Source organism: Podarcis muralis, chromosome 13, assembly GCF_964188315.1.
Source record: "Podarcis muralis chromosome 13, rPodMur119.hap1.1, whole genome shotgun sequence".
Taxonomy (NCBI): Eukaryota; Metazoa; Chordata; class Lepidosauria; order Squamata; family Lacertidae; genus Podarcis; species Podarcis muralis.
The window spans coordinates 3663983-3674313 of NC_135667.1; the positions used below are offsets into that span (position 1 = coordinate 3663983).

The 10331-nt window shown below is 50.5% G+C and overlaps 1 protein-coding gene across 1 annotated transcript; it reads right to left on the reverse strand.

Annotated features, from left to right (window-relative positions):
- Positions 1–2227: 2227 nt before the first annotated feature.
- On the reverse strand, positions 2228–10253 carry GABARAP (GABA type A receptor-associated protein). Its single transcript, XM_028701664.2, has 4 exons — positions 10060–10253; positions 4909–4987; positions 4479–4597; positions 2228–2796 (listed from the first exon to the last, which is right to left on the reverse strand). The coding sequence occupies exons 1-4, from the start codon at positions 10147–10149 to the stop codon at positions 2728–2730; spliced, it is 357 nt and encodes a 118-aa protein (XP_028557497.1). The 5' UTR covers positions 10150–10253; the 3' UTR covers positions 2228–2727.
- Positions 10254–10331: the final 78 nt, after the last annotated feature.

Genomic DNA, 10331 nt, shown 5'->3' on the forward strand with positions numbered 1-10331 from the left:
GTTTGCAGTGTTTGGGTTCCAAGTTGTTTGAGTACCAAGGCATATGAGAACCAAGGTACCACTGTATTCTTTTTCTTTATTTGTTACATTGACATCTCACCTTTCCCCCCAGTCCTCCAAGGTCAACATATAGCACATGGTTCAAGCACACACAGCTCATTCAATCGTCACAACAACCACCCTGTGAGGTAGGGCAGGCTGAGAGAGGCAGCAGCTGCTCCACCTACCCACCCAGATCACCAGTCTTTCCCCAGGGCCTGATCCGACAACCATTACACCAGGGATTGGCCACTGTGAGAAAAGGATGTTGGGCCACTGGCTTGATCCAGAAGGCTTCTCTTATGCAGATAAGATACAGTCAAATCTGAATGGTAAAGGGAAGATTTCTGGTTGCTTTTGCCACCCCCCACCCCCCCGGGCTGGGCCTTAAAACCTACACACCTGAACTGTTACTAGATTACTTCTCTCCTTCCTTTCAACTGTCCTGGAATTGCGGCAATTAAAATGTTAAAAGTCAAATAAACCTTGTGGATGGAGGAGTGTTAAGGTATATAAAATTGTACATATGGTTGATTTGAATATGTTATTATTGATTATGTACACCCAATGTATCAGCCGTCTGCGGGGTTCACTGTTTGTGGTTTGGTTGTTGGTAAAAAATAAAAATTATTATAATAAAAAACTGTCCTGGAACTGAAGTTAGTATTAAGTAAAGCCAAGCAGCTTGAGAGGCAGTGTGGCGTAATGGTTAGTGTGTTGGACTAGGACATGGGAGACCAGGGTTCAAATCCAAACACAGCCGTGAAGCTCACTCACTACTGAGCGACCTCTGGCCAGTCACTCTCTCACCTTAACCTACCTCACTAGGCATGTTGCGAGACCTACGTGTTGCCACCTTCAGGTTCTTTGAGTGAAGGTGAGATATGAATGTACAGTGATACCTTGGTTTAAGAACAGCTTAGTTTATGGACAACTTGGATTAAGAATGCGGCAAACCCGGAAGTAGGTGTTTTGGTTTGCAAACTTTGCCTTGGAAGCAGAACTGTTGAGTGTGTTCCATTTGTAAATTGAGTCCTCCGCTGCGATGGGAAAGCACCGCTTGGTTTAAGAACGCTTTGGTTTAAGAATGGACTTCTGGAACAGATTAAGTTTGTAGACCAAGATACAGCTGTAACAATATAATAGGTCTGCATGCAGAATGGCTGAGCTGAAATGGGAAAAGCCCACCTCTGTAATAAGGGCACAGAGAGGGGTAGAAAGTGTACGGTCCAAGGTCTAAGAATTCACTTCTTGCCAAGTCATCAAACCGGTCACAGGAAAAACTGAGTTGAGATCCAATTCCTTCTTTCTTGATCTTGAAATGGCAGGCTACTATAGATCTTCAGGTGGTGCTGCAATTTCTCAGGCGTGTCTAATCTAGTAAAATGGTGTGACGTTTCCTCGAGCGTTTACACCGCTGAGAGGTCCAGGAAAAGTCATGTATCTTGGATCTCGGGAGATGGGGAAAGCTCCATTATGTGCTTTGTAACTTGAGCAATGAGGATCGAATCTCCCCAGAGGGAAAGGGAAGTGCTCCTTGAATCCACAAAAATGCAGGCCTCTCCAGGCTAATGAGGTGATCTTTCTGCTGCTGATCTGTAGCCTTGAATAGCCCTCAATTGGAGCCAGAGTATTCTTCCACCCCTCTAGCTTTTGAGGCCAGCACCCTGCTTAGCAACCCACCTTCCATTATTCTGCTAAGAGGGTCTTGTCTGTCACTTCTCACCCAAGAGCTGTAGTCTGGTCACCTCTTCCTCCAAGTAGGTGGCAACTGCCCATGTACACACTCAGGATCTGGTCCAGGGATTCCAGTCTAGAATATCTATCCCTGGGATAACTCAGTCAGTACAACATGAGACTCTTGTGGGTTGTGGGTTCGAGTCCCACATTGGGCAAAATATTCCTTTCTTGCAGGGGGTTGGACTAGATGACTCTCGCGGTCTCTTCCAACTCTACAATTCTATGATTAAAAGTAGCCAAGATCACTGCCCTCCCCCATCACCCATTCATTTGGGAAACCACTTTGCAACCAGACCCCAAACCCCTGCCAACAGCTTAACCCCACTGCTACAAGCTCACTCCCCAAGTATTTGCAATTTTAAATTCCTAAATTCCCGATTAACACCAGGACGCCGATAACTTTTCCTCAATCGGTACAATCACGCAGAAAATCTCTAGAGGCTCAAAATTTCTCTTTATATATATATTTTTAATTAGCATTCCCCATCCCCTCTGGTTACAGAAACTGCCAGGCAGAGCACAGCCCTGATAGGAGCAAACACAGGGCGTGGTAGTGAAGATGCAAGACTGAAATGGGGGAGGGATTTTTTCCCCTGTTCAGTATTTGAGGCCTCTTACCCCTTAAAAAAAAATGGGGTTGGGGAAGAGAGAGAGAAAGGGGGAAATGGTATATGGGAGGGGGGGAACCACCAAAAGAAAAAGAGGTATTTTATTTTAGCCACAACCACCTCAAAGAAAGCCCAGAGCGAGGGGAACGGGATGAAGAAGTGTGATTAGGCATAATGGAAGGAGGTTTAAAGGATGGGGAGAAGAAGGAAAGAAAGAAAGACCCTCCCCTTCCCTGGGACAAAAAGGCTCTTTAACATAAAATCAACAACAAACAACAACAAAAAGTGCAGGTCCCTTCAGGAGCACATGCCCCCTGGTGGCAGCAGGTGGAGGCACGCCTTACATGCTGCCATAGACGCTCTCGTCGCTGTAGGCAATGTACAGGAAGAAGTCCTCCTCGTGATGTTCCTGGAAAGGGGGGCGGGAGAGAAAAGACCGGAGTCAAGGCGTAATTCGGGCAGGGGTACAAGCAGGCAGAGCCAAGGGACAAGGGTGCCAAGGTTTAAATCTGAAGCCTTTCTGCCCGTTCAGAGTAGACCAGCCAGAGCCCTCTAATTTGCAGAGTCCTCCTCCTGGTACTCTTTCAGCAGTTACAAAGAAACCCCATTATATTTAATTCTAAGTGTATGACTTCTGCATCCAGTTCCAGTTGGTGGAAACTGCGGTTCCCGCAGAAGAGAAGAGTCAAGTCTACCCTCCTATAATACAAGTTCCAGGCTAAACTACATTCTTGATGTTGCTGGTGAAAATGCACCACATGGTGTCTCTATCACGTTATTATTGTTGTTATTATTGGGATGTGGGTGGCGCTGTGGGTTAAAGCACAGAGCCTAGGGCTTGCCGATCGTGAAGGTCGGCGGTTCGAATCCCCGCGACGGGGTGAGCTCCCGTTGCTCGGTCCAGCTCCTGCCAACCTAGCAGTTTGAAAGCACGTCAAAGTGCAAGTAGATAAATAGGTACCACTCCGGCGGGAAGGTCAACGGCGTTTGCATGCGCTGCTCTGGTTCGCCAGAAGCGGCTTAGTCATGCTGGCCACATGACCCGGAAGCTGTACGCCGGCTCCCTCGGCCAGTAAAGCGAGATGAGCGCCGCAACCCCAGAGTCGGTCATGACTGGACCTAATGGTCAGGAGTCCCTTTACCTTTACTATGCAGTTATTATTATTGGTTTCTATTTGTTGCTCATATAGGATATTTCGTTTTTTAACGCTTGATGCTTTGCTGTGTTTTTATATATGTTGTAAGTTGCCCAGAGTGGCTGGGGAAAGCCAGCAAAATGGGCGGGATATAAATTAAATTATTATTATTATTTACTTCCCAAGCATTTGGTAGTTCCACTGCCCTGAGAAGTTCAGGGGGTGGCGGCCCAGGAGGGAGCCTGCTCTGTTGCAGCTCCAGAGGGGGGGGGGAACTCCCTCCCCAGAGAGATGTGCCTGGCACCTTCACTGTGTAGAAAACACATGCTGAAAACACCCCTCTTTGCCGTGGCCTTTGACAGCTCAGGTGCAGGGCAGTATTCAATGCCAGCAGCCCCACTGAATTGAATAAAATTAATATGCCCATAACCTTTAATGGGTCTACTCACAACAAGACTGGCATTGAATACCACCACTTGCAGTTTTAATGACCCACCCTCTTCTTTGGCCCGTAGTTGCTTTCATGATGGGTGGATAAGAATATAACAACTCCCACCAGTCCAGTCTGGGACTGCTGGGAGTTGTAGTCCAAATGGAAACAGATACTAAGATAAGTGGACTAAAGGTCGCCAGCTGCTAATTCAACCCTAATTCACTGTTACCTCTCCACTCCCACACATGGTAATACAAATTTGCTCCACACTTTGGTTTCGTCAGGGGGGCAGGGATGGTGTGGCAATGCCTCCCCCCCCCCTTTTCCCTTCTGAACACTGCAGCTGGTTCAACCCCTCTCTTTCAATTCCCCTAGTTTGTTTTGTTCTTTCCCCAACCCATTTGTTACCCATTAATAGAACATTTCAAAGACTGTTGCAGAGTGCCATTTCTCAGGTGATGCACATTTTCTTTAAAAACACACACCAAAAAAACCTGTGCAGGAGACATAAGGCACACCCACCTGGTAGAGCTGCCCCATGGTAGCGCTGGTTGGGGGGATGACGTTGTTGACGAAGAAGAAGAGGGCGTCCTCTGCTCGGAGGTGGATTCTTTTCCGGATCAGGAAGTAGAACTGCCCAACTGGGGGAGAGAAAGGGGGAGAACGGATCTATTAGCTGAAGGAGCAGAATAAAACTACAGAGATTAAGGTGAGATCTTGACATGAGTTGCAACCGTTTCATCAGGTGCCACAAACCTAGGTCTCCAAAATCAACGGTGCTCGCCCAGGCAGCTTCATCCAGCACTCCACTTGACCCTCCGATGTGCGGACATCTTGCCCCCTCCCCTTACCAAAGGATGAAGGAGGAGATGACCCCCCCTACTACCCCCTACTACAGCCAGCTGCCCCAATCCTCAGGCTGGGGCCCTGGGCCCTCCAACTGGGCGCGTACCTGTGAGGTCTGACGGGACAAGGTATTTCTTCTTGTCCAGGTCTCCTATCCGGGCCTTGGGCGCCTTTTCCACAATGACCTGCAAAGTTGAGAGAGAAACAGAGGCTGGGTCAGCGAAGGGCAGAGAGGAAGAGTTCACGCAGGAGACCAAAACATTTCCTAATTACAGGAACGGTTGAGCAACCGGACGAGTTATTCGAGGAAGAGGCGAGGCCAGCCGGCCTGCCTGCCTGCCGAGAGAAGCTTTTGCTGGTGACAGTGGGAAGTTGGAAAGCCGGTCACAGCAGGGCTGAGACAGCATGAATCATGGGAGGCCTTGAGAAGATGGGGGGCTGTTTCAGCAGGACAGAGGCTCAGAACACCGGTCCAAAGCAGAGGTCAGGTTTAGTACGGAAGAGCCCGCTGGATCAGGCCAATGACCCATTCAATCCAGGATCCTGTTCTCACTGTGGCAAACCTGCAAGCAGGATTCGAACACAAGAGCCCTCTCCCCTCCTGTGGTTTCCAGCAGCTGGCATTCGGAAGCACTGCTGCCTGCCTCCAGCAGTAGAAGTAAAGCATAGCCATCATAACTAGTAGCTGTCAACAGCCCTCTCCTGCGCCATGAATTTGCCTAATCCTCTTTTAAAGCCATTCAAGTTGGTGAGCTGCAAAGTTTAACTTCCTTTTGTATGTCCTGAATCCTGCCCAGGAATTTCCTCGGCTTGGCTAAGTGTAAAGGTTGCAAGGAAAGCAAACAAACCGAGAGGCGGCAGGGACAGCCTCATTCACAACTATTCCCAGAAGAGAAAGAAAGAAAGAAAAGTTAAACATTTGCACACAGGGGAATGCAAGAGGCTCCCTGAGATGATTAAATGTCACCAGAGATTTTTAGGACTTCTTAGGACGTCAGTCCCAGCGCTCCTCCTCCCAAGCAACCTGCTAAGGCAGCCTTCTGCCTTCTGCAAAAGACTGCCAAGTTTTCCTTTCAGTAGCTGAGCTCCTGTGCTTTTAACAAATAACAGACAGGAAGAAATTAAACAGGTGTATCTCTGCCCATCATGCATCCCCAGGCTGGGGCAGCGGCAGGGAAGGGAAGCATCAGCACCTGCTGAATGAATCCTTGTCAGCCTGGCAGCTCATAAAGGGATGAGATCCTTGGCCAGGAGAAGGTGGAATCCTTCATTCCAAGTCTGACAGATCACCCACCTTTTTCGGGGTGGGGGAATCAAAAAGCTTTCCGTTTGTCGAAACCTTCATGCAACACAGCCGAGGAAGCCTGAGAAAGAGTCCAGAGCCTCCATAACCTGCATATGAGGCCCCAAGGTTGCTCCAACTGCACATTTGCTTGAAAGGCTAGTTTTGTTTTTCTTTTCGATGTTAGTCGGGGATGAGTTCAAGTACAGTGGTACCTCGCAAGACGAATGCCTCGCAAGACAAAAAACTCGCTAGACGAAAGGGTTTATTGTTTTTTGAGCTGCTTCGCAAGACGATTTTCCCTATGGGCTTGCTTCGCAGGACGGAAACGTCTTGCAAGTTTGTTTCCTTTTTCTTAACACCGTTAATACAGTTGCGACTTGACTTCGAGGAGCAACTCATAGCACGCGGTGTGGTAGCCTTTTTTGAGGTTTTTGAAGACTTTGGTGATTTTTGAAGCTTTTCCAAAACTTTCCCGACACCGTGCTTCGCAAGGCGAAAAAAATCGCAAGGCGACAAAACTCGCGGAACGAATTAATTTCGTCTTGCGAGGCACCACTGTACTCAGATACCAGAAGCCATGTGGAAACCTTCCGTCAACCGGGAGCCCTCCAGATTTGTTTTGGAAAACAGGTCCCAGCCGCCTCTGGTGGGAGTTGCACTCCAAGACATCTGGAGGGGCACCAGGTTGGCAAAGGCTGTGTGCGATAAACAACATTGGCAACATGGGGATAACATGTTAGCCGCTCTGAGCCTGGCTTCGGCTGGGGAGGGCGGGATATAAATAAAATTTTATTATAATTTTTATTAACAATAGTCAAGATAGATATGTTCCAGACAGCAAGAGCTTGGGGAGAGCAGTCGGCAAACAGGGGAAGCATCTATGTTAAGGATCCCCCATTAGAAAAAGATGGGCCTGGAATAAGGCCTCTAGCTTCTCCCTCCCTCACATTATATACTCATTACATTGGTATCCAACCCTTTTCTCTAAGGAGCTTGACGTTGGTGCCACAACGACCCTGCGAGGTAGGGAGAGTGCCTGGCTCAAGATCACCCAGGGAGCTTAATGGCTGAGTGGGGATTTGAACCCTGGTCTCCCATGTCCTAGTCCAACGCTCTAACCCAGGGGTCACCAAACTAAGGCCCGGGGGCCGGATCCAGCCAATTGCCTTCTGAATCCGGCCAGCAGACGGTCCGGGAATCAGCGTGTTTTTACATGAGTAGAATGTGTGCTTTTATTTAAAATGCATCCCTGGGTTATTTGTAGGGCCTGCCTGGTGTTTTGACATGAGTAGAATGTGTCCTTTTATTTAAAACGCATCTCTGATGCATTATTTGTGGGGCATAGGAATTAGTTCATTCCCCCCCCCCCTAAAAAAAAATATAGTCCGGCCCACCACATGGTCTGAGGGACAGTGGGCCTCTGCTGGAAAAAGTTTGCTGACCCCTGCTCTAACCACTACGTCATCTTGGCCCACATTAGGTAATCAGGACGTTCCATTTTGTTCCCCTGGAAAGGTTCCTGTGCCGTTATAGGGTTGCAAAATGGAGAGGAAGAGATTCTCAGGCATCGTGTGTGGGGGGGGAAGCTCTGCTTTCATTTCTGCAAAACCATCAGGCAAAGTGATAAGGGCCTCAGAGCAGGCCAATCTGACTGTGTGGCAAGGCTGTTTTCCACCATAACCACCCAGAAGAAGGGGGGGGGGGGGGAGAGAGAGGGATGACACCACAAAGCAAAGCACCGCCTCCCAAAATTCATCTGTGATGCCATCTCCCTCACTTCCTTCAAGACCCACTTCTGCCTCCAGTTCCCGAACGCAACCTTACTCTGTAGAGCGTACCGATGGCAATTATAAAGGAGAGAGCTGCAGAAAGGAAGTATACAACCTGTCTTGAGTCTCCTGAATTTAGGGCAGGCCATAAATCAAAATGAGGAGGATAGGTAAGCTCTCGTTCTCTTGCCACGGCATTATTGCCACTGTTCCCCATGGCTGTTCTCTGTACGCATAAAACATGTACGTATGGCAACACTTCATACGTCTGGCAAAAGTGGTGTATGAAAAAGGATTCTGCGAGCACATTTAAAGGTAAAGGGACCCTTGACCATTAGGTCCAGTCGTGGACAACTCTGGGGTTGCGGCGCTCATCTCGCTTTACTGGCCAAGGGAGACGGCGTACAGCTTCCGGGTCATGTGGCCAGCAGGACTGAGCCACTTCTGGCGAACCAGAGCAGCGCACGGAAACGCCGTTGACCTTCCCGCCGGAGTGGTACCTATTTATCGACTTGGACTTTGACGTGCTTTCGAACTGCTAGGTTGGCAGGAGCAGGGACCGAGCAACAGGAGCTCACCCCGTCATTGCGGGGATTCAAACCGCCGACCTGATCGGCAAGCCCAAGAGGCTCAGTGGTTTAGACTACAGCGCCACCCGCGTCCCTGCGAGCACATTTACTCCAGCCTAAATCCCCCAAACTCGAGTGGGGCCGTCCTCTTTGGGACGAATCTTAAGCCTGCAGGTGAAGGCACTCTTTTCAAGAAGTGGGGCCTGCTGGGTCTACCAGAACCACACGGCTGTAGTTACCTGGGAGTCACAGTGCACAATAGTGGGAGTGCATGGGCATTCCCACAAGTGCAAGCCTGTTTAAAAAGAAAGACCCAATTTCTTGGGATAGCCGTGTTAGGCTGCTGCAGCCAGAACAACAGCGCACCACATTTTGCCAACGTGGTGCCTGCCTAACAGGAGCCCCAGCCCAACATCTGGAAGATACCAGGTGGGCCACGGCCGGCGTCCGCTTCCAGGACCTTTTCCATCCTGTGACAAACGGCGCTGGCCTTCAACGTGCCCCAAGTCCCTTTCCGTATTTTCGAGGGTAACCCAATCCCTGTTTACTCCAGAGAAGAAGCCACCCCCTTCCCCACCAATACTATCCTCCCTCGGCACCGAGGAGATCACTTCCGCTTGTTGTTTGTCTGCTCACAAGTAAACTTTGAGGGAGGCGCGGAAGTCGTCCTTTTGCTCCCTTTTTGCTCCCGCCCTTCCTCCCAAAGGAGCCCCGATCTTTACATATTTTAAAGCTGTCCTTGTTTTGCAAAGTGGGGAGGGGTGCCTGCGTGAACAAAGCAAGGGGCGGGGGGTTTCCCCTCCCTGGAACTTCCCTTTGCCCTGGAAGCGGGGGGGGGGGGGAGCGTTTAATGAACGGCGCATATATTTTTATTCCTTTTGTTTTGTAAGCCGCCGGGGAAGTTTAATGCACTATGGGGGCAGCACACACACACAAAAACCCAACAGCAGCAGCAGCAGCTGGGGAGGGGGGAGGAAACAGGACTTTGGGGGTCCGTTCCCCCCCCCCCTCTCCAGCTGGTGGGGTGCGAGGATCACATATTCCAGTGTTCGCTGTCTGCCGCCCTGTTTTGTAAGCCGCCCGGAGCGCTTTGTGAGACACGGGAAGGCGGCGCCCAAAAAAAAGGGAAGCAAAAGGGAGGCTTTTGCGGGGTCGGAAATCCCCTTTTGGATGGGGGGGTGGGGGAGAAAGTGGGGCACGCAGGGGAGGAAGGGGGCAAAGGGGTCTTTCTCTGAGGGCCTTTTGGGGTTCCCTCCCTGCGAGAAGCCAAGTTACAGGGGACCATGCAGAGGGCCTTCTCGGTGGTGGCACCTGCCCTGTGGAACTCCCTCCCACCAGATGTCAAGAAAGTAAACAACCACCTGACTTTTAGAAGACATCTGAAGGCAGCCCTGTTCAGGGAAGCTTTTAAAATAGGTTATTGTGTTTTAGGGTTTTGTTGGAGTGGCAGGGGAAGCCCAGCCAGGTGGGCAGGGTATAAATAATAAATTATTATTATAAATTATTATTATTATTCTCTCTCTCGGGCGGAGGGATACTGGAAGGTGCGTTGTGCCGGGATTTGGGGGGGGGGGTCTTGGCTTCCCCCCCTTCTTTCCTCTTCCCTCCTCCTCGCGCGCTCCTCTCGGACTCACCGGGACTCGGTCCGGGTACTTCTTCCGGATCTTCTCGCCCTCCGAGCGGCGCTTCTCGAAGGGGTGCTCCTCCTTGTAGACGAACTTCATGGCGGCGGCTGCTGAGGCGGCCGGGCGAGGAGGCGACGGAGACGGACCAGCTGACGGGGCCGCGCCGCACACACAGAGACACTCGCGCACTCTCGCGCAGGCGCGCGGGGGGGAGACGCCTCCGCCGCCCCTCTCGCTCTCGGGCTCGCGCAGGGATACGGCGGGGCGGGGCGAGCCCGGCT